Source organism: Lampris incognitus, chromosome 3 (assembly GCF_029633865.1).
Source record: "Lampris incognitus isolate fLamInc1 chromosome 3, fLamInc1.hap2, whole genome shotgun sequence".
NCBI classification, from domain to species: domain Eukaryota; kingdom Metazoa; phylum Chordata; class Actinopteri; order Lampriformes; family Lampridae; genus Lampris; species Lampris incognitus.
The window spans coordinates 24,429,657-24,454,219 of NC_079213.1; the positions used below are offsets into that span (position 1 = coordinate 24,429,657).

Consider the following 24,563-nt stretch of genomic DNA (forward strand, 5'->3'; position numbering starts at 1 on the left):
TTCACTTACTTGGTAGCCTTTGACGAGCAGCCCATTCATCTCTTTGAGCAGGAACTGGAGATACCTAGAGCCGAGCGCCTCAATGATCTTGACCAGTGTTCCTCGCGCCACGTCACGGATCTCCTGGAAACGGTTCCTCAGCAGCACACACACCTTGATCAGGATCCTGGTAAAAACACACAAAATGCACAAATACACATTAACACACACAAGCAAATGCACATATTTAAGCAAAGACTCAACCCTCCTCCAGCATAAACACATCCACACACAAAATACACACAGAATCTGTCAGACATCATATTTTACATGCGCACTTCATACAAATGTCTTTCTTACCAGCCCTGAAATACATGTCACAACTATGAAGACCAGACAGCAAAGGCTCCTAACTGGGATAGCATCCCTCAATATATAAACACATCCACCATTTAGACACACAAACACACAGCTGCATACCCAGGCAGGTTGGCCTCCATGATGTGAGGCGGTAGCGTCTGCATCAGTTTGACCATGGCAAAGGCTATGGGCACCCGCACCACCTCCTCATCCTTTACATCCTTAGACTTCACTGCCTTGTGCTCTTCATCACGCTTCACCTAGAGCACACACACACACACACACACACACACACACACACACACACACACACACACACACACACACACACACACACACACACACACACACAATACACTTACAGTTTTTATAAATACAGGGTTTGTGTGTACCTTCTTACAAGTATGTATATCTGTGTGTGTGTGTGTGTGTGTGTGTGTTCATAGAGGCACAAGATTTGTTGCAAACCTGCTTGGCTACAAGGTTGCTTGTGTGTGCCTACAAGTGTTCCTAGCAATGACTGTACATGTGAGCCTCCCTACTAGTGTGATTGTGTAAGTGTGTGCTTGGTGTGACTACCTTGGCAGTGAGACACCTTTGTAGCCGGGGCAGTATGTTGTCATTAACAGTTCTGTGAATGCAGCTGATCAGATTCTCCAGATCCTCCTTGCTCTGGGGTAAACCACTAGGGGCTGGGAGGTGTGTGGGAGCCGCCCCTTTGGTTTTAACTGCACCCTTTTCCACGGATACAACGTCCTTTACAACCTCAGTGGTGTCAGTGTCCATGGCAACGTCAGCAGCATCAGTCTTATCGTCTGCTTCCATGGAAACATCGTCCTTTGGGTCAGGTGTGCTAGTATCCATGCCACCATCTGCAGTACCGGTCTTGTCATCAGTGTCCATGGCGTCCTCATCGTCACTCTCATCTGATTCGCCAGCTGCAGCAGGGTCATTGTCGTCTTCCTCCTCAGCTCCATTCACCTTGTTACTTTCTGCTAGAGAGACAGTTTTGTGGTTTTGTCATTTTCTCTTTGACAAAAACCAAAGCCTGTTACATCAGGCTTGCTGAGTGGTAAACAAGATAAAAGATAAAATACGACACAAACAAGCTCCTGAATCTCATTTTACTTTATTCCTAAATATTAATCATTGGGGGTGCTGTAGGACAGTGAAATCCAGAGCCAAAACGAATTTCAACAATCAAATCAATACGGGCGTCTGGGTAGTGTAGTGGTCTATTCCATTGCCTACCAACACAGGGATCCCAGTTCAAATCCCCATGTTACCTACGGCTTAGTCAAGCGTCCCTACAGACACAATTGTCTGTGTCTGCGGGTGGGAAGCCGGATGTGGGTATGTGTCCTGGTTGCTGCACTAGTGCTTCCTCTGCTTTGTCGGGGCGCCTGTTCGGGAGGGAGGGCGGGAGGGAGGGAGGGAGGGGGAACTGGGGGGAATAGCGTGATCCTCCTACATGCCACGTCCCCCTGGTGAAACTCCTCACTGTCAGGTGAAAAGAAGCGGCTGGTGACTCCACATGTATCGGAGGAGTCATGTGGTAGTCTGCAGTCCTCCCCGGATTAGCAGAGGGGGTGGAGCAGCGACCGGGACGGCTCGGAAGAGTGGGGTAATTGGCCAAGTACAATTGGGGAGAAAAAAAAAAAGGGGGGGACTATCAAATCAACAACTTGACCCTTTTGTATTTAGTTCTTGTACCCTACCATGTTTTTATTTCACCAAAATTCAGTTTTCATGGTTGGATTTGCTGTATTTCAAGTTATGATGGGTCCAGAGACTTCTAGAAAACATTGGCTTGCTATCTGTGCATCAGTCATCGAAAACAGATGTGAATACACCACAGCTGTAAAGCCAATTCAAATACTGTAAATGGGTAAGGCGTTCACCTACGAGTGTACAGAGAGAAGATTGGACAGGATGCTCACCCTCTGTAGCGATGGCCTTAGCCGCCTCCATTTCTCTGCTGAGCGTCTGATGGTCAAAGTGGAACGACTCCAGAACTGTCACTAACAAACTGGGAGGAGGAAGAGGTCCAGAATGGGAGAGAAGAAAGGCAGAGAGAGAGAGGGAGAGAAGAAAGGCAGAGAGAGAGAGAGAGAGAGAGAGAGAGAGAGAGAGAGAGAGAGAGAGAGAGAGAGAGAGAGAGAGAGAGAGAGAGTTAAATGCTGCAAAGTAAGCCTTGTAAAATCTCATAATGCAATTCCAACTGCCAAGTTTAACAACTGTAGAATACGACGAGCGATAGATAAGATAGATAGATAGATAGATCACACATTTCCCATCTTACTACACACATGCATGACCCTGACATGCATAGAGACATCAAAGGTCAAATAAGCAAATACACATACAAAAACATCACCAACTCACTTTTCTGTATTTTCACCTCTCAGTGATGTATGAATGCACGCACACGCACACACACACGCACACACTCTTCTGTTGCTTACCTGACGGCCAGTTTCTGCTCTGCTTGCGATGTCTGTAGGATGTGGATGAAATGGCGGAGGTAGTAGACGTACTTGGACCAGGTCAGCCTGCGGCACACGGCGCCCACCACCTCCACTGATGCAGACGTCATGTTTTCATGCTGTGTCAGGGTGTCAGAGAGGTGGGCTATATTTTGATTTTTGATTTTGAGATGCTTTATTGATCCCTGTGGGGAAATTAAGCTCTGCATTTAACCTGTCCTAGCTGTGTAGCTAGGAGCAGTGGGCAGCCGCCACGCAGCACCCAGGGACCAACTCCAGTCTGTCTTGCCATGCCTCGGTCAGGGGCACAGACAGGAGTATTAACCCTAACATGCATGTATTTTTTTGATGGTGGGGGAAACCGGAGCACCCGGAGAAAACCCACCGCTGACACGGGGAGAACATGCAAACTCCACACAGAGGATGACCTGGGATGACCCCCAAGGTTGGACAACCCCGGGGTTCGAAACCAGGACCTTCTTGCTGTGAGGCGACAGCGCTAACCACTGGGCCACCGTGCCGCCAAACATGCAAAATTTGTAAATATGCAAAACATTAAGATGTGTGTGGTTTAACTTTACAGCCATGCATATTGGCATACAAACAAAATCATTACACACCTGGGGCACTACAAAACCACTTTTCTATACTTACACACAAGACAAAAATTTCACAAACAAAAAGCGGGTGTAGGTAACAAGATCAAGAACTCTACAAACTCTCACTAAGTGAGTTTTTACCTAATCACTTACCTTCCCACTACCGACCTGTGAGACTGTTCAAAGCACATTTAAAGGCTACAAAAATATCCGATTGTTTCCATGTGTTACTAGCATGAAAGCAAAATAAATTGGGGAACAACGTTAGTAGTTGGGGTACTACTACAGTTATTGGTCAGCTTAACATGTTGGTCTACAAAAAAGCAATGCCGAAGGGGAAAAGACCCTCCCTCTTTGTCGGATATCAAAAGATGAATATGACAATTCTCTCGATCATGGATATAAATGGTATGAGAGAAACTGACATGCACTACCACTTTGGCAGATATTTGTTTGCATGGGTTTTTGCAGGTTTGAATGTAACTATGTATGTCTGTTTGTATATGCATGCCCCACCTTCAGCATCTTTTCGTCAAACAGGGCAGTCATGGCGTAGGGCATGATGTAGTTCTGGAGGGTGCGTGACGTCATCACCACCGTACCCTCAGTCAGCTGTTTGGCCAACTTCCTAAGGGCACGTCCTCGACGGTGGATCTGAAAACAGATAAAAAGCAAACGTCCAGGTCGCAGTGCGCATTACAACACATGCACACACACAATGTTAAGATACAGAAAAGAAAGGTATCAGATAATAAACTAGGGAGAGAGACAGACAGAGACAGGGAGAGCAAGAGAGAGTGAGAGACAGACAGACAGAGAGACAGGTGTGCCAAAAGGCACACCTTCAACCAATGAGTGAGACTGGGGGGGCTAAAAGATAAAATCAGCGGGTTTCAAAATGGATTGGTATGAAAACTGAAGGTCATTGGTCTATCCAGTTCACAGGTCATCCATTTCTGGGGATTGCTCTTTTCTACCTGGATGTGCTTCATGTGTTCAAAGAAGTCGGACTCGAGGTCGTTGTAGTCAGTAAGCTGCACCAAGTCTCTGAACTCTCTCTTGGAGGGAAACGTCTTCACCAGGCAGGCTAGCACCGTCGTGTAGTCATGCTGCACACTCTGACAGGGTGGAAAGGAACGGCAGAAATGACATGAAGGGAGATGTCAGGGATGGAGGAGGGAGCAGATTTATAAACCTGAAATGTGTTATACAATATGAATGGAGTGGTTTTGCATGAAAAAAAAGTACAGTGTATGTCAACCTGTGTGTGTTTTCACAATTTGAAGGACTGTTTGAATTAAACTTCTAGATAACAACCTCGGTGCATGCATTGTGAATAAGGGCAGACTGAACCAGGTGCATCCTGAAAACATGTCGGTGCAACACAATAAGGTGTGTATGTTTGCGTGTGTCCATCACCCTACCTCTGTCTTGCTGCGGAGGCCTTTGTGTACAGCATCAAGGATGGTGTGCTGTATTATGTCCTTATAGGCCTGCTCACCAGCACCCAACTCCGCCACCTGGGTGATTACCGCTGACAGACACAGGGTGGCGTTGTCAGACAGAGACATGTCTCCAATCTATGCTCCAGAAAGGAGGGGGAAGGGAGAGAAAAAAAAATCAGGGCAACAAATGAATATCCGGGCGAAATTCAACAAATGTCTTACCAACTGTCGGTAGCAAACATAAGAGAATCTACTGGTGAAAACGTAATATTACAAACTAAAAAAAAGAAAGAGGAAAACATAATGGAAAAATAATACAAAATTGAAACGTAAAATGGCTAAAAACTGATAAAGCAGCTCATTTGAATTGCGAAAAAGACTAAACCAACCAACAGTCTATTAGTTTGCATCAAGTTACGGGAGCTAATACTGTGACACACAAGGCAGATAATACTACCAAGTCTTTCAGATAATCAAGAAAAAAAGGTAGTTCTTTACTAATGTACTCCTAATTTAATGTACTACTAGTTTACTAATGTTGTTGTTGTGGGTACTAATTTAGCCACAACTGGCAAAGAAAAACAAAATAAAATGCAAATGACTACTGGTGTTGGGGGTTTCCTTTGAGAAGTTTAAACCAAGTGATGGCGAGGCGACCTCACCTCATAAGTGTGGAAACAGTTGTGGAGGATGGTGCTGATGTAGTCCATGTCCAGACTCTGCATCTCTTTGATATGGCGGGCGGCATCTTGAAAAGCAATCAGGCGTACGTCAAAGTGGATCTCATCCAAGTGTCGACGGTCGAACGCGTTAACCTGGTGAAAGCAGAAAGAAGATAAACAGAAACCGTTACTTTATCTGGTTGCGGTGATCATACAGTAACTCCGTGCTGGTAAGGGGAAGTGAGGATGAGTACAGCCCTGAGCCATGTTGAAAGTGGGTGCGAATGAAAATAGTCCTGCACAATCTTCTGGACATTATATGGACCTAATTCAACCAAGTATCTGTGATGAGAGCTTCCCAGCCCAGGTGACATACATGTTTTGAGACACCAGCCACCCCATGTCCCCCTACCCCAAGTCTCTAAAGTGGTACCCGTGCAAAAACTTGCTGCAATAACAATCACTTCATACCCTTTATTTTTATCAGTTGGAGAGTGTGTGTGTGTGTTTTGAGATTTCAACAAGTGAACTTACCTTTGAGGTGACATCAGTGATGTATGCCAGTGAAGGTTCCAGGTCTGACAGAGTCTGTGGGAAAGGAACGACAGTGTGAAGACATAAACAATGGTGCTTGAACCATACAGGCTACCTGGGCTCTTTTATTGCTCTCAACAGCGACAAAAAAAATAAAATCCTATGGTTTCAGATGTGACCCCATTTTGAAAGTTCAGGAAACTTAACATAATAGATAGTACTGAGTCAGTCTTGGTCTCATTGTATAGCTAAAGAAGAGATGAGGTCCTTTCTAGGAAAACTGATAACTGCTGGAGTCTATCTTAGTAATACTGCTGCCCAAACATATCAATAACTCACAGTGATGTATGTATGCTTAAGAAAAACTCAAACAGCGATGTAAATTATGTCACACAAAGTGCAGGATGTGAAATAGGCCATAGATAATACATATATATGCCATGGATTGATACTCTCAGCATTCTATCTCCATGCTGCTTTGATCTTGGCTTACAGACTTCTCTTCCATGAATAGGCTCCAGCATCCCCGTGACCCTGAGAGCAGGATAAGCGGTTTGGATAATAGATGGATGGATGGAGTGTACTGCTGGTGACCTGTGTTCTTATTCCTGTACCCAAGCATCTCCAGAATTAGGGTTCCAGTGGCATATACAAGCTTGTTGATCTCTGTTATGGTGGCAGTCAAGCTATTGTGTAAGGCTATGGTCACATCCGCAAGCAGGCTTTGTGATGGTACTTTCTCACTGAGTCATGGAAGCTGCCCCAGGGGTTGATTGTCTTTAGTTTGGCCATGATTCTCATTTGAACCTCAGTAACTTCAGGTGTCATGGCTGGTAGGATTGTTTCAGCTGGTTGGAGTCTATCCTCATGTATCTCCTGCCTACTGGGTGGCCGTTCAGGGTGCTGAATTGTATAACCATCCTGTTGGAGCCTCTCCATTTCAAGTTGTGACAGTAGCTTCCATCTATTGATGTTCAAGCATTGAGCCACTAGCTCTTTCTGAGTCAGTTTGGAAGTAGGTCCAATACTGATCCACAGTTCCCACATACGCTTTATATAGCCAATCTCCTGGGGTCTACTGTTATACTAGCATGCCATCAGTTCCAGGTTCTCGGCCCTTGTCCATGAATGTCTTGTTCCAATAGCCCACTGCCCATTATGATAGTAGTAGAGTACAAAATACAGACACTGATGAGAGTGGAATTAACTAGAGCATATCAACTGTTTTAACCTGGGTGATTATTTACATGTACATTTGTATGTATGTTTGTTGCTGTACCTGGAAGACATTTGTGAGGGCCTGTCTAGGCAACTTGTTGTGGATGACAGAGAAGAGCTTGCTGAGAGGTCGGAGAAAGGCAGGCGGCTCCAAACACTGCCTCAGTAGGTTCTGCACTGTGGCCAGAATGTCGATCTCAGTCTCCTGAAACATAAATACAGATGTGTGTACACACACACACACACACACACCATGGATGGGTGGAGGAAATGTAGATATACTGTAAATGTATAAAATATTAGGACCGCGCCTTTCTTAATGTTGTGGTGGGTTCCATTTTGCACAACCTATATCTCTGTTGTCCATGGGCTTTATACCCTCTAGTAAACCACATCCTGTCCTTCATATTCATGTCATCTATGAATTAGAACTCAATGAAAAGTCATCCCTTTCACCTGCTCAGTCTACTTCATGGAAATGTCAGATTTATTTTCGCCAACGTCGTGTAAAATATGACAAGGTGAATGATAAATGGAAATTAGGCTTAAAAACTCACATATGAACTGCCAATGATCTTAACACAGCTTAGTGACCTGTGTACATGTATATGCCTGGGGCTATTTTGTGCAGACACAGGTATATTTTCAAGTAAAGATCTCTTCATACCACTATGAAATGGAGCTTGATTGAGGAAAAACCCTGTCGTTGCATAAATCTTATGGAACAGGACGGGCTGGTGATAAGTGATTAGTCTTACCGGAGAGTTCTTGCCTTTCTGAAGGTAGGGTAGTAACAGGCTGATAAGCATCGAGCTCTGCTCCTTGTTGCTCACTAACCGGCTAACCCTGGCATAGAGAGACAGAGACTCACGTATTAGTTCGTCAATAGCCAATACACAACTTAAAATGTACTCAATCCATCCATCCATTATCCAAGCCGCTTATCCAACTTAGGGTCGCGGGATGCTGGAACCTATCCCAGCAGTCACTGGGCGGCAGGCAGGGAGACACCCTGGACAGGCCGCCAGTCCATCACAGGGCTGACACATTCACACCTAGGGACAATTTAGTATGGCTGATTCACCTGACCTACATGTCTTTGGACTGTGGGAGGAAACCGGAGCACCTGGAGAAAAACCCACACGGACACAGGGAGAACATGCAAACTCCACACAGAGGACGACCTGGGACGGCCCCCAGGGTTGGACAACCCCGGGCTTCGAACCCAGGACTTTCTTGCTGTGAGGTGACCATGCTAACCACTGCGCCGCCACTTAAAATTAACTTAAAATGTACTGCGTTTCATATTTCAGCTTTCCTGAAGCACAGTGTGACAAGTAAATTTCAGCAAAGGTTGGTGACTGGCAGAGACTAAACCAAAGTAAATTTCTCAAGGCCTATCAACTTCCTAGATATCTGCATTCATTGCTGCATTTTCGTTATTTGACACCTCACCCCCCCCCCCCCCAAAAAAACTGGCTGGCTCTCACAGTTCTTGGTAAACTATGCAGCAATTATCTGCTGAGGGCATCCAAAAATGTCCGTTGTCGACAAATGTGCTTGGTATCTGCTACCTTTCTATTTGAAGCTGTTTATCTCACTTGCTTTGATCGGTTGCTGTATCACATCACCGTATAACAGGAGCCAAGATTCAAGTGGAATTACACATTACACTTTTAAATGACAATGACTTGTTTGCTAAAGTAGACCTGCATACAATTCTGGTCTATTCGGCTACATTCATTGAGTGTTAACTTATTGGATGGTTGAGGTCAAGTTTATGTGATTGCTTAGCTTTTGATTATGGGTCTTTACAGTCTCCTTTAAAATAATCAGAGCAAATGACTCATTTTAGTTCACTTTCCCAATATCTATAAAAGATACTCTTGAAAGGAACATAATAAAGCAAAGCTGGGAAATGAAAAACTGCCATTAGAAGTCAATAACGTCTGCCCAACAACGTGCAGAGGTAGAAGGACTCACTTGGAGAGTATGTTTAGCTCTTTGGCCACCTGCGTCCTAAACTTCTTCACTTTAAGTCGGGCAGTGTTACGTACAACACTACTGAAGTAGTGCAGCAGGGTGGAGATGTGAGGCAGCAGCAGTCTCGAACCGTTATTTAAAGAGTCTGAAAGGGGCAAAAACATGGAGGCTGAAATTAAAAGATTATGAGACATACCAGCAGGGCAGATACTGGGCAGATACTAAACTAACACAAAGGCTAGGCTTAAATGAAAATTCAAATGATTTTGACTGTATTAGGGTAAAGGAGTTTTTGAAAGCTTAATATCAGGAATGCACCAATACTGATACTGTAGTTGGTCATTGGCCAGTGGTTGGCTATAATTGGACATCGGTTGTGGAGGAATGCCTCACAAGTAAGCAAATGAATGAATGAATGAATGAATGAATAACAATAAAAAAGTAAACAAACGTATACAGGCAGTAAAAAAAAATGTTTTTCAGACCTAAAGTGATAAGATCGCCCTCTGCTGGCTGAGGGAACACACAGCCATTGATGCTCAGTTCTGTTATGGTCTCGGAGGCAACAAAGTCCGCTGTGGTTGCTAGGGATTCGGCCACATCCATTACCATGGAGATGGTTGCTGGGGAAGCATTCTTGGCGGAGAGCAGGGCAAAGACATTGAGAAGTATGTCACATTCTGGGTGGTCTGGTCTCTGCTTGGCCAGGAGGGGAAAATACCTAAAAGAGAGAGAAAGACAAGCGAGAAAGGGTTCAGTTGAGGACATGGCCAGGCCCTATATTTCTGTGCTCATCAAGTTCCTGAAGTACTTTGAAGAACAATGCATGCAGCTTATATTTATACCGTGTGTTTTTATATTTGTTTGCTAGGCCCTTTTAAGTAATTAACTCCTTTGTTGATGATACAGTCATGTTATTACTGTCCCTTTCTGCCGTCTTTTCCACCTTATGCCCCGCATTTTCTACTTTTGTGGTGCTTCATATGTAAATGATTTATAGAGTTTTACAATTAAGTTTAAGAGTCAAATGGTTAAAATGTTAGAGCAAACTGGGGGATAGGTGGATGGCACAGAGATGAAATTTGAAGAGAGAATATTTTTGAATCTATGCTAGAGAGCTCTTTCATGGGAGCCATATCAGGATGGACAGACATGAAAGAGCCACTTTATAGATGTTGACCTGGCATTCTTGCTCCACACATGGATGATCTTGAGGAGGGGAGTGGGGGAGTAGGGGCTCTCTGTGGGCAGACGGCACACCTGGGAAGGAGGAGCAAATTCAAATAAGGACAATATGGAAATTGTCAAGTCTGCATAGACATTATCAAAAGACATGTTCAATATCTGAGTCGAATACTATAACAAAACAGGCAGGTCAAAGTCTTTATTTATCACGTGTGAAAAATAACATGGAGTCATTCTGAACAGTGAAATGCTTGTGACGATAACCATGGCATAAAATCCAAAATAACTTTGAGGAAGCCTAGCTGGAAATGTGTGTCCTAATATAATCTGAAACACCTGAGAGGGTTCACATCTGTACAGCATCTACCTGAGGCCAGACCACAGCCTGGAAGACGCTTTCCAGCTCGTCTGGGCTGAAATCGTAGGATTCGAAGCCACTGAAGAAGTCCTGAATGCGCAGGATACCCAACCGCCTCAAGTTCTTCAGGGGACTGATACAACCTGCCTTTAGCTGGGCACACACAGAGCAATAACACACATTCAGCAAATTATGATATGAGGTTATGGTTCAATTTAAGGCCTAATATGTAGCTGTAATAGTAACCCAAGTTCAAACATTTTCACGCCAATTTTACATTCTGGTTTGACAAAACAAAACCTTTTTTTTTCCAAACTCTAATGCATTACCCGAGTTAAACAAACAAAAACCATTTAGACCTAGTATGTTTTACAGTCATTTCGAGGCTTGTCTGGGTTTTTTGGTAACTGCTTGTATTGTCTGTACCACAGTTTACTTTAAATGTTGCTGTTACTTCTTTAAGGACAAGTGTCTCCATTTTCTTCTCTACATTTTTCAGAGCGGGTCTCATTTCATTTTGTCCTCGGCGGTCTTGATTACCTGATCCCTGCTGTCCAGGACTGTGGATACTGAGGCTGTGAGACACAAAAGGATCTGCAGCAGCTTGGGCAGGCAGCCGTGGATGAGGTGGCCCAGTTTGTGGATCACTACGTTGATCATGTTCAGCAGGCTGTGTTGGCGGCCCAGGGGCAGGATTGCACCTGCATCTATCTCGGCTACTGCTTTGTCCACCGCAGCCAGACACGGACCTGGCAGGGCAAAAGATTCTCTTAAAAAGTGCCTCTTCTACAAGGTATTCTTATGCTGTGTAGAAACTCTGGTTAGGGTTCTTTCATCTTTATTGAAAGTGAATAGAAATGAACATCCATCCATACATCCATCCCAACCGGGGTCGCGGGATGCTGGGGCCTATCCCAGCAGTCTTTGGGCAGCAGGCAGGAAGACACCCTGTACAGGCCACCAGTCCATCACAGGGCCGACACGCACACACACATTCATGCCTAGGGACAAATTGAGTATGGCTGATTCACCTGACCTACATGTCTTTGGACTATGGGAGGAAACCGGAGCACCCAGAGGAAACCCACACAGACACAGGGAGAACATGCAAACTCCACACAGAGGACAACCCGAGATGACCCCCAAGGTTGGACTACCCCAGGGCTCAAACCCAGAACCTTCTTGCTGTGAGGTGACCGCGCTAACCACTGTGCCACCGTGCCTCCCTAGAAATTAACATCAAAACCCCAAACCCAAGCTACACACACACACACTCCCCCTCCCAAACGGATACTAATACAAAGATGGGTAAAGACACACACAAATCATTTTTGAGCAGTTCTGAACTATGAAAGAGCAATTATTAAAACTAAGCTATGCCATGTGTGTTGCTATTGAAATTATAAGTGCTAAATCACTTTGCTGATCTTGCTGTGTTTTAGAGTTGAGGTGTCAAACCTTCGCCATGGTGACGGACAGGCTCCAGGAGCAGGTCGATGAACATGCTGAGCTCCTCGGGCAGACATCCTGCCAGGAAGCGCAGCACGATGGAGGAGCGCGTGGCGGCACTCGCCTTGCCCTGGAATTTACTGCCCGCTTTGGTGCGCAGTCGACCAAACAGGATCCTACACATCACAGAAACAGCGAACACAAGGTTGGTAACTGGAAGATAAATATATAGCAAGACAAAGAACAGGGCTTGTGTAAGTTTCTCTTTTTTCGTTTGACAAATGGGGTCTTGACTGGGCTTTAAGTCAGTTTGGTTCTGCTGCGCTGTAAAACCTACCTCATGAGTAGTGGGATGAGCTTGGCCCTGTGCGAGGCGCTTATCACCGTGCTCTCCTCTGAGATATTAAAGAGGACAATCTCCTCTTTGAAGTGTTTGTCATCCAGCAGTCTCTCCAGATTCTCCCTGAACACAACACACACACACGTACACACACACACACACACACACACACACACACACAACCACACACAGATAAAATACGTCGAGTCAAATGATAGCCATGATCACATAAGGATCAACACCACCTACCCCAACAGACCCTTCCGCTTCCAGTGTGGGAAGATGGCGGCACGAATTCACGTTTGCAGCGGCCTCACCCAGTACCAGTTTAGGGAAATGGCGGCACGAATTTACGTTTGCGGCAGCCTCACCCAGTACCATCTATGCAGTGTCTTTGTCCACATCTAAGTTTGTCTTCATTTGATAGCTGGGAGAGCTGGCCCTGGATCAGCTGGGAGAGCTTGGTCTGCTGTGTCCTGTGGGCCCAGGGACTGCGACCCTGCCTGGAGCTGCGCCCGAACAGGAAGCACTGGGAGTGGTCTGACAGGACGCGGAAGCGGGGCAGGCTAAGCTAACTGCTAGCAGTTCCGATAACGCCGAGGGTGGTCTGGCAGTGGCCTCGCCTAGCGTTGACTGTGTTTTCAGTGTCGTCATGTGGAGTGCGGGGAGGTGTATCAAAGGTGTCTGGCTGGGAGAGCTGGTGTTGGATCGGCTGGGGGAGCCTGGTCTGCTGCATCTGGTGGGCTCAGGGACCACGGCCCTGCCTCAGGCTGCACCCGAGAAGGAAACACTGAAGGCTAAGCTAACTGCTAGCCCACACAGACCGGCAGTTCCGACAGTCATCCTGCGTTCGTTCTCTCGCACAGTGACTTTTTTGTAGTTTGATATACTGTGTTCTTGTAATGTTTGGATATGTGTTTTTGTCTTTGTGTTGCACCGCTGTGGGCTGGGGGAAACGATATTTCATTTCATTTCATGTACTTGGGTACATGAAATGAAATGACAAAGTGCTCCTGATTCTTGACCAAGTACAACTAGTCTTTTACAGTTGGCTACTGTCTTTCCATGGATAGGAGAATACATAGGATAGGAGATACAGATTCCTGCTCAAAACAGGATCTGTGATAGCTGATCGATCACCCTTAATATAAAATCTGCACTTAGACCTCCACAGAGAGATTTAAGGGCGGAATCAGCTACAAAGCAAGAAACATGATGCTGATAAGGAACATCGTTTCGGTACACTTTAACCAAGCGGTCGGGAACCTATGGCTCGCGAGCCATATATGGCTCTTCCGGTGACGGCATATGGCTCCCAGACAATTTTGAGTTGAAAAATTTTTTTTTTCAAAAAAATCAGTTTGGACCTGATTTTAAAATACTTGTGATATTTCTTAATAATACTTGTAATTTTAAAGTAAACAGAAATTAGTTTTGAAGATAAATTTCACGGGTCACGGGTCACCCGTGGGTCGGGTCGGGAACCAATGGCTCGCGAGCATGTCCGGGTCATTGTAAAGGTGAAGAAATCAATTTTATCAGATAGCCAACTAGTTTATCCGCTTCAACCCTTGTAACGGAAAAGATGGCGAAAAGAAAAAAAAGACGAGGATTACCGTGCATTCCAGGCTGCGTGCACAGAGGAATTTGCATTTGTGGAGAGAGCAGGATCTGTGGTATGTCTAATATGCAATGATAAAATTGCATCGATGAAACGGTCAAATATAAAGCGGCACTTCGATACGCACCATGCTTCATTTGCATGGAAATCTCCAGCGGGGGGGACAGCAGGGAAAGGGCATGCGAGGAGCTACAGCGGAGAGTGCAGATGAGTCAGCAGCAACTACGTGTGTGGACCAAGCAAGGTGACGGGAATTCCGCTAGCTTTGCGGCTGCTTTGGCAATAGTAAGGAATGGAAAGTCATTCACAGATGGCGAGTATGCCAAAACATTCATGCTTGATGTGGCCAATGAACTGTTTGATGACTTCCCAAATAAAGACAAGATAATCAAACGAATAAAAGACATGCCCCTGTCAGCAAGAACTGTGCACGATCGTAGCATCATGATGGCAAATCAAGTCGAGGTAACACAAATTAAGGACATAAACGCCGGGACATACTTTTCTCTCGCGTTAGATGAGTCAACAAACGTTAGCCATCTGTCTCAGTGCAGTATCATTGCCAGGTATGCTGCAGGTGACACACTGCGTGAGGAAAGCTTGGCTGTTTTGCCATTGAAAGGGACTACAAGAGGAGAGGATTTATTCACGTCTTTCATGGAGTTTGCTAAAGAAAAAAAAACTACCGATGGATAAACTTATTTCTGTCTGTACTGATGGTGCACCCTGTATGTTGGGGAAGAACAAAGGATTTGTAGCGCTTCTCCGTGAACATGAAAAGAGCGCCATCCTAAGTTTTCATTGCATCCTGCACCAGGAGGCGCTTTGCGCTCAGACGTGTGGCCAGGAGCTCGGTGAGGTGATGTCGCTGGTCATTCGAGTGGTCAACTTTATTGTTGCCCGAGCTTTAAATGATCGCCAGTTTAAAGCTCTGTTAGAAGAAGTTGGGAATCATTATCCCGGTCTGCTTTTACACAGCAACGTGCATTGGTTGTCAAGGGGGAAGGTGCTCAGCCGTTTTGCAGCTTGTCTGAGTGAAATCCGGACTTTTCTTGAAATGAAAGGCGTCAAGCATCCTGAGCCAGACAACACTGACTGGCTCCTGCAGTTTCACTATCTCGTGGACATAACTGGCCATCTGAACCAGCTCAATGTGAAAATGCAAGGTATTGGAAATACAATCTCATCCCTTCAACAAGCAGTGTTTGTATTTGAAAGCAAGCTGGAAGTCTTTCTCAGGGACATTGAAACAGGTCGTCTTCTGCACTTTGAAAGACTGCAACAATTTAGAGATGCATGCTTAGCAAGTGACTCCACTCAACATCTGGATCTCCAGCAGCTAGCTGGCTTTACGTCCAATCTCCTGCAGTCATTCAAAGCACGTTTTGGAGAATTTCGTGCGCGCACTGGTCTTTTCAAGTTCATCACTCATCCACATGAGTGTGCAGTGGACAAAATCGACCTGACATGCATCCCCGGGGTCTCTATCGGAGACTTTGAGCTGGAAGTTGCTGACCTGAAGGCATCAGACATGTGGATGAGTAAGTTCAAGTCACTTAATGGAGAGTTGGAAAGTCTTGCGCGACAGCGAGCAGAGCTGGCGAGGGAACACAAGTGGACAGAAATTAAAAATCTTCAACCTGAAGACCAGCTGATTCTTAAAACTTGGAACGAGCTTCCTGTGACATACCACACAATGCAGCATGTGAGTATTGCCGTATTGACCATGTTTGGCTCTACATATGCATGTGAGCAGTCATTCTCGCATATGAGGAACATTAAGACCAACCTACGCTCACGTTTAACTGATGGAAGCCTCAACGCCTGCATGAAGCTCAACCTCACCACGTATGAACCAGACTACAAGGCCATCAGCAAAACCATGCAGCACCAGAAGTCGCATTAAAAGTAAGACATATTTAATTTATTATACGTTAAAAATACTATATGGCTCTCAATGAAATATATTTAGAAATATTTGGCTTTTATGGCTCTCCCAGTCAAAAAGGTTCCTGACCCCTGCTTTAACCCAAACGACAGAGCTCATAATCCAACAGTTGAAGAATGATTTCCCTGTTTACTATGTCACACTGCTACCCATTGTGTCCCCCATAATGAAGTTACAAGAAACTAATAACTAACAAAAATGTCTTCTTTTCCGCCTCAGCAGACATGGATGTGAAACATAAGTGCACACGTAGAATCTAGTAAGGTTTCAGATACACACCAAGACCTTTTAGCAGCGAGGAATTCGACAGTATCACCTAGCAGATGACAGGGCCTTCACAATGGGCCATGGGTTATTCTTCAAAACCTTTGTCAATGTAACAGCTAGATCCTTTGTGGCTGTGCAAACAGGCCATCATTTGTAACGTTACTCCTCCTGACTATGCGTCCATCTGCAGGTTGGCTCGGGGTGCAGTAAATGGATAGCTTGATAACAGCGCAGGGGCACAACGTCCAGTAGATTCAACAGCTATATGGATATTAACATTTTAGCATTCCTGCCAGCAGCCATGGAGCCTCCTGTAACTGAAGAGGGGCCCTTGATGAGAATCCTGATCCCTATCAAGGTCACTTACAATGAACCCCATTGACCAAGAGTTTGAGAGCGAGAGCGAGAGACAGACAGACAGAGACAGAGACAGACAGACAGAGACACAGAGAGAGACAGACAGACAGACAGACAGAGACAGAGAGAGACAGACAGACAGAGAGACAGACAGAGACAGAGAGAGAGAGAGAGAGAGAGAGAACGGGGAGACATGGGGGTAGGGGGAAGGGATTGAAAAAGAAGGAAGGAGTAATAGAGAGAAAAAGGGAAAAGAGAAGGAGGATGGTTGATGGATACTGAAAGCTCAGGAAAGATAAAGCTTGAGAGGAAAGGAGAGTAGAAAGGGAGCATGAGATAGCATTACTTCATATGAAACATTACTGTATCATTGCTACTGACTCCCCACACATCCTTAGAAAGGGGTTTTATGAGCTTTGCTAGCTTGGCAATGTGAATGAGCTTTTCAGAGGACAGAGACAAAGGACCCAGCAGTATAAAGACAATTCTGTAAAAGACACCTTACTTGTAGGGCAGTACGTTGGAGTCTTTGTATGCGAGGACACACTCCAGTGCTGCCTTCTGAATCTGCTGGTCCTGATGGCACAACAACTGAATTCACACACACACACACACACACACACACACACACACACACACACACACACACACACACACAGAGGAGGAGAAAAGCGAGATAAGGAAAAAATGAATAAAGAAATATTAGCTGAAAATATGATACAGTATGATGCAGTGATGACAGGGTGTAGTCATTTTTCCAGTGACAGTACTCAAACATTAGTTTGTGTTTTTGAATCTTTAAACAAATCAGCACTACGCTGGCCTCTTTACTTGCACAGATCCAAGCTATGTTAGATATGACACATCTGCTCTGTATACTTGGGAAAAAGACCAAATGTTGAAGTCTGCTTAATTAAACGAATATTTTTTAAAGCCGTACAATGAATTAAAACAAATTCCCACTGCTTTAATTTCTTCATGGTGTTATGATGCAATGCAAATCCTCTCCATAAAAAAAAAAAAAAAAAATCAAGATTAACATCACTGAAAAGCTTTAGCCTTCAACATAATCAAATAGAGGTAGTGTCTTTATCACCTCAGGCAAGTGAAGAAGCTCAGGGTCTCCCCACAGATCCACAAAACCTTTTATTCTGGTGCCACTGAGAAAGGCAGGGTGTCTCACCGCCTGGTACGGAAATGGTACCTCTCAAGACCAAAAAGCCCTGCAGGGAATGGTACGGTCCCCTGACAGGACTTATACACCAGGCGGTGCAAGACCAGGGCAAAAAGGACTATTAATGGATCCCCATCACCCCAATAATGGACTAGTTCAGCCACTGCGGTCGGTCAGGCAGACACCTTCGCAGCCACAAGGCGAACACTGAGACTCAGGAGGAGGTTCTTCACCCGCGCCATAAGGACATTTAACACACCATAAGAATTACATTTGTAATACTACTGCCACTTTTACCACTGTTACCACTCTGTCTCACAATTTACTCATTCAGTCTATTTGAATAGCTGTACTTGTACTTGTATACAGCAACTGCATATTGCATATATGTATTTACCGGTATACACCTTGTTTACTCGCTTGATATTTTTTGGGGGGGATTTTTTTGCCCCCTTTTCTCCCAAACTGTATCTGTCCAATTACCCCACTCTTCCGAGCCATCCTGGTCACTGCTCCACCCCCTCTGCCGATCCACGGAGGGCTGCAGACTACCACGTCTACTCTAATACATGTCGCCAGCTGCTTCTTTTCACCTGACAGTGAGGACTTTCACCAGGGGGTCGTAGCGCGTGGGAGGATCACGCTATTGCCCCCCCCCCCAAACAGGCGCCCCGACCGACCAGGAGAGGCGCTAGTGCAGCGACCAGGACACACACACACATCTGGCTGCCCACCCGCAGACACAGCCAATTGTGTCTGTAGGGATGCCTGACCAAGCCGGCGGCAACATGGGGATTCGAACCGGCGACCCCCTTGTTGGTAGGCAACGGGACAGACCGCCATGCCACCCGGATGTCCCTACTCCCCGGATAGTTTTAACTTTTTTTCCCGAATTTTAATGTATTTTATTACTATTGCTGTTCATTTCTCTTGTTGCAGTTTTAAGGTTGCCAAAAAGTCATTCCACTTGGCGCCTCCATACCCTAATTGTTACAGTGCATACCACATGGCCACATGGTCGTAACTATCGCTGGTTCGATTCCAGCTGGCAACTTTTGTTGCATGTCATACCCCTCTCTTTCTCTCTCTCCCATTTCCTGTCTGCCTCTTAACTGTCACTATCTAATAAAGGTAAAAAATGCCAAATAAAAGAAAAAAAATCGTTTCACTGCACTTGTATGTGAAGTATGTGAAAAAATAAACCTTTGAAACTTGAATCTAGAGCTAATCCCAAACTGCAGCCTGCTTCCATCCAGTTGCCATGACACTGACCACAGTTATGAGACTAGATATTAGCAAGATTATTTATAGCTGCAGGATTACCTGGTTATACAGCTCAGCAAGACTGGCCTCCAGGTACAAAGCACGGGGATTAGTAAACTTGGAAAACACTTTCAGGTGGGTTATCAACTGTCTGTAGGGAAAAACACACACATACACAGTCTTAACACAGCAACAACAGCTTCTACCGACATTTAAATTGAATATTTATTCAGTCATAAATCCAACCCCATGTTCTAACGCTGTACAGCTGTTACATGGTGCCAGAGATGCAATATGTACATGCAGTGTTGAAAGTACTGTAATGCACATGGAGAGGCTTCAAACTTACATACTGTAGTCCTATTTTAAATGTTTACAGCAATCATGAGTGCAATTGATAATTAATGATTATGCAAGTCAGTAAAATATGGAATGGAAGCTGACTGAAGCCTTTGAGAAAGTGTCAGATTGCCATTTCAGGGTTGTTTTAGCAGCACAGCTTTGTATGAAGGAAAAATATTCCCAAGAGTTGCTTTTTCTAGCCTAAAAGAGGATTTCAAATGTGCCCCGGCAGAGTCAGGGATGATGTTGACATAAAACTCAATTGGGAAGGGATAATGGCGGACCAAATACACTGGCATGAGGAGGCTTCAAGAGGTAACAAGGCAGTGATACCAACATGTACCCTGGCTCTGCCAAATGATGGAAGCTAAGCAGGTATAGGCTTGGCTAGTACTTGGATGGGAGACCTCCTGGGAAAACTGAGTTGCTGTCGGAAGTGGTGTTGGTGGGCCAGTATGGGGCAGTTTTCCCTCTGGTACTAATAAAATCAACAAATATCAAATCCCAATGTCCCAGCGTAGTGACGGGGACACTGTGCTGTAGGAGATGCCGTCCTTCGGATGAAACATTAAACTGAGGTCCTGACTGACTGTGGTCCTTAAAGATCTGATGGCACTTATCGCAAAGAGTAGGGGGTCCCCTGGTGTCCTGGCAAAATTCCCAACCTGGCTGTCTCCATCTGGCCACCTAATCATCCCCCTGTGTAATTGGCTCAATGATTCCTCCCTCTCCACCTCAAGCTGATGTGTGGTGAGCATTCTGGTGCAAAATGGCTGCCGTGCATCACCCAGGTGGGTGCTACACATAGGTGGTGGTTGAGGTGAGTTTTCCCCCTTCTCTGTGAAGCGCTTTGGTTATCTAAAAAAGTGCTATATAAATGTAATGATTATTATTATTATTACTATTATCAAGGCAGTCTCTCCCAAAAAACAGGGTCCATGAATTGGGGTGGAGAAATGTAGCGGAAGGGACTGCAGTTGCACTTGCTACCAATAATTTGCTACCACGGGCGCTGCACAGCAGCTGCCCACTGCTCCTAGCTACACAGCTAGAATGGGTTAAATGCAGAGGAAGAATTTCCCCATGGGGATCAATAAAGTATATTAAATATCAAACCACCTCCACAAAATCTTTATCAGCTTGGGAGACTTTAGGTAGATGAAATATAGTTAAAAGTGGCACAGATTTTATGCTTAGTGGACACCTAAGCGATGGCTTCAAGAGGGTGAAATGCACTGTTGAGCCTGTTGGAGCTGTCGAGGGTCTAGCTCAATGGAACATCACTGGCGTAAGCTGCCCTTTGATAAACTCAACAACGTACCAAATTATTAAAAATTGTAACATTCAGAGTATATTATTTAGCAAAGGCAGCTCAGGTACCTTTAGCCTTGAGTCTAAATTTAAGAAAGACTCGAACAACTCTACTAATGGATATAAAGTTACATTTTGCCATTGGTATGACAGGTATATGAAAGCGTGATGACAAATTTGGAAACAGGTTTGGAAACTGTTTTCGTGTCTCACTTGGCAGCAGCTCTCCTCGGAAGTGCCTTCTTCTGCTGTCTTCCTCCCTCCTCTGCCTCATCTTCCTCTTGCTCCTCCTCTTCCTCCCCAGCCATCATAGATTCCCCTGGTGCAGTACTGTTCTTATTTCTTAGATCCTGTGTTGGTGCCACCAGGAGGTCAGCGGGGAAAAATTCATTCCTACCATTCAAATTGGAAGGGGCGGGGCAAAGGGCATAATTAAACAGGATGAGAGGCAGAACGTCATGTTAAAGGAAAAATAAATAACATCTGTTTAACTTCTGTTGTAGCTAATGTAAAAAAGTGTTCTTGTTGAGCTATTCACCTGATAAACCTGAGCAGGAGCGGGCTGAGTTCCCGGCTGCGTGGCTCTACCCTGTCAGGTGCCAGGGCCATGGCACGCCACAGCAGGCCGCGGAAGTTGGTGAAGTCTGACCTCTCGCTGGAGTCAGAGGAAAGCTTCGCCTGATGCAAGAAGAGCACGCCCACATCTCCGCTCTCGATGACATCACAGCCTGGCTCACCATGGAGATCAGCCTCCCTGGTGATGTCTTCACTGTCTTCATCTTCACTGCTCTCCTGTAGTTCTTTCTCTAAGACAGGCAGAAGGGAAGGGTTACCATGTGTTACCAATTAAATTATCTGTCACAACAGTAGCGGATTTAGGTATGGGTGACAGCTTGCAGGGGGCGGCACGGGGCTACACAAAAAAAAAAAATCGGAATAATGACATTTGTGCAATCGGTTTCCCAACCACTGCCGGCACATCCATGTAGGCGAACTAGGCAATTGGTATAGGAGAGATTTGCACTGGTATTATTAAGTTTGAGGAGCTGAAATTTGATTATTTGGAAAATAGCTATATGTGCCGTCATGACTGCTGTAAAGAATTTGGAACCAGGTTATTGGAGCTATTATGCAAACCTGTTTGGTGCATTATTTGCATATGAATCTGCAAAATGTATGTAAATTGCGTCACACATATTGTTGACACTGAGCACACTAGCATTGCACTAGACTGAATTATCTGTATGGCATATTAGTGTTAGATTGTTCTTGCTGTTTTTGCTTTATGTGTATGGCGTATTGGCCTTTGTGTTGTTGTTGGTATGGTACGTTGCAACAGAGGGGCGCAATAATTGTTTTTCACCTCGAGTGGCAGAAGTGCATGCGCTGGTCCTGTTCGTGACCATGACACTGCTTGAGCTGCTGATATTTACACATGAGAGGGAGCCCTCAGAAATTTATCCAAATCTGTGGACTGCTCTCAGTTTGTCTTACTCTTCCAGTGACCGCAGCTGAAGCAGAGAGGAGCTTTTCAAAACTGAAGCTCATCAAATCCTACCTGAGGTCCACCATGTCACAGGAACGCCTTAGTGGCCTTGCTGTTGTCAGTATTAACCATGCAGCTGCTGGGCAGATCTCTCATGATGTAAATGATAAAGGCACGAAAGGGCAATGTTTAGATGCAGTTGTGCAATTTAGTTTGTGTGTTACTTATTTGAAGTGCAATATTGTAATAATCAGGTTCTCTTCTTTATAAGTGTGTTGTGAATTAATTAACTGTAAAGCACTTTGAGTGGCTGTTGCAGATAGAAAAGCGCTACATAAAATGCAACTTGACTGACTGATTGATTCTGTTTGGGTGATATAGGATTTGTGCAATTTATTTTAGTTGTGTTTTTTGCTAGCAATAGAGTAATAGTGTAATAATTTGATTCTCTTTTTATTGGTATTTATATACTACATTTTTTCTACTTGTTTTGTTACTTCTTTTTGATATTTATGAGTCTTATATAATTATATTTATATAGTTTTAAATGTTATGATCATTTATTTGTGTTGTTCCAAATATCTGACTAAAAATTAGTGCAGAATTGTGCTTTTTTTTGTTGGGGGGGGGTCACAATGCATGTTTCCGTTTTATGTTTCTTTTCCCAGTGCTATTCATTTGCTAGATGCAACAGACTGCTAAAATAATAAAGGGGAGCAGTGGTGAGTTAAAGGTGTTTGCCTTCCTGGTAAACTAAACCCTGGATACAGTCTCTATGGCAGATAAATAAACTGGCCTCACATGCAAACCTTTTTTGCATGATCCACCAGCCAAACCGGCATAAGTAGCAGGCAGCCTTACCTGCAAGACCTGCCACCAGCTCCAGATGTTCATAGTAAACCATCCAGAAGTCTTTGTTGTCCATCTCTCTGGCGTGGCTCCTGCAAGAAGACGGGAAGTCATACAAGGAAGGGTTCAAACATTTCAAGTAGATCTCGTTTTTCTTTTTTAAGGGATACCTTAACAACTTCAACATCCTACATTAAGCTGACAGTGAAAATGCTATATATTTATTCTAGCTGCTGTAAAACACTTTGTTAGTAAGAACACGTGTTATCTTTAGTTCTTGTTTGTTGATGTATGCTTATCTGTACCTTGTTTCTTTGCTGTTTATAATAACGGAATCAAATACACACATCAGTAATTAACTGATATAATGTCTCATCTAATTTGAGCTGACATTTGTTTTGTTATGTTTTTATAACAGCCACTAGTCAACATTTGTGGAAAAAGGGTTATATTGGTTGACTGAAATGGTTTGATGGTTTATTTGCATTGTATTTAAAATATTTTATTTTTGGCAGCTGTTCATACAGATTTTGATGAAAGATGCTAATAATGTTACAAGCTATTTTTTTTTTATAGAGGAGGGACAAGTTCTGTGACATACCCCCTTAATGTGACAGGTCACTGAGGCAAAACAAAAAAAACAACTCATTCAAAACTCTGAGGTGTTCCTTTAAGTCTATTAAGATTTACTTCAATTGTGGCAAGGCCACTTCTACTTACACCAGTAGTTCAATCACTGGGTCCCATAATGGCTTGAAGTTGACGAACAGCATTGCTATGAGATAACGTAGAGGCACCTGAAGTGGAGGCAGAAACCAACCTGTGTTAGCATGGTATGTTCTGAATTATCCTTTATATCATGCGAGAAAGCAAAGTATGTGATCTCCTGATAAAATTTTCCAAATCTACTCTAAACTTGCAGAACAATGTGACAACAAGTGGAAATTTCAGAACCATGTGTGTATTTTCAACAAAGATATGTATAATACAGTCTTTTAGGCACTAAATGCACTCCACATGATCTTGGTTGTTTTCCTGATAAATTTACAAAAAAATAAAATATGATTACTGTCGTCAAATACCATAAAATGAGTACCTGTTGGAAGGTGCCATGTGGACCCTGGGGGAGACAAGACTGGACCAGGTCGTGTCGGAGTTTGCGGAGATGAAGCAGCTTCTCTCTGTAGTCCTGCACCGAGGCCGGGACCAGCTCCGCCTGCAGGCACACCGCAAACACCAGCTGCACCTCCACACTCTCCTCCCCCTGGATGGACACAAACACAACAAACATACATTAAAACACAATTTCTGAATTTCATTTCAAAATTACATTCCTTTTCCAGATCT

The 24,563-nt window shown here is 44.4% G+C and overlaps 1 protein-coding gene across 1 annotated transcript in view; it reads right to left on the minus strand.

The window, feature by feature from the left end:
* Positions 1-24,563, minus strand: part of utp20 (UTP20 small subunit processome component) — a 55,799-nt gene that overhangs the window by 21,316 nt on the left and 9,920 nt on the right. Inside the window, exons 18-43 of the mRNA XM_056277096.1 lie at positions 24,313-24,480; positions 23,937-24,013; positions 23,229-23,308; positions 21,420-21,687; positions 21,095-21,274; positions 19,289-19,379; positions 17,297-17,382; positions 12,596-12,721; positions 12,268-12,434; positions 11,350-11,558; positions 10,819-10,962; positions 10,447-10,526; positions 9,752-9,987; positions 9,267-9,411; positions 8,042-8,129; positions 7,345-7,488; positions 6,066-6,119; positions 5,532-5,684; positions 4,849-5,004; positions 4,402-4,542; positions 3,941-4,078; positions 2,805-2,944; positions 2,253-2,368; positions 919-1,310; positions 460-599; positions 10-166 (exon numbers count right to left, since the gene is read on the minus strand). Coding sequence (XP_056133071.1) covers positions 10-166; positions 460-599; positions 919-1,310; positions 2,253-2,368; positions 2,805-2,944; positions 3,941-4,078; positions 4,402-4,542; positions 4,849-5,004; positions 5,532-5,684; positions 6,066-6,119; positions 7,345-7,488; positions 8,042-8,129; positions 9,267-9,411; positions 9,752-9,987; positions 10,447-10,526; positions 10,819-10,962; positions 11,350-11,558; positions 12,268-12,434; positions 12,596-12,721; positions 17,297-17,382; positions 19,289-19,379; positions 21,095-21,274; positions 21,420-21,687; positions 23,229-23,308; positions 23,937-24,013; positions 24,313-24,480 — 3,876 coding nt within the window. The remainder of the gene's footprint in view (positions 1-9; positions 167-459; positions 600-918; positions 1,311-2,252; positions 2,369-2,804; positions 2,945-3,940; positions 4,079-4,401; positions 4,543-4,848; positions 5,005-5,531; positions 5,685-6,065; positions 6,120-7,344; positions 7,489-8,041; positions 8,130-9,266; positions 9,412-9,751; positions 9,988-10,446; positions 10,527-10,818; positions 10,963-11,349; positions 11,559-12,267; positions 12,435-12,595; positions 12,722-17,296; positions 17,383-19,288; positions 19,380-21,094; positions 21,275-21,419; positions 21,688-23,228; positions 23,309-23,936; positions 24,014-24,312; positions 24,481-24,563) is intronic.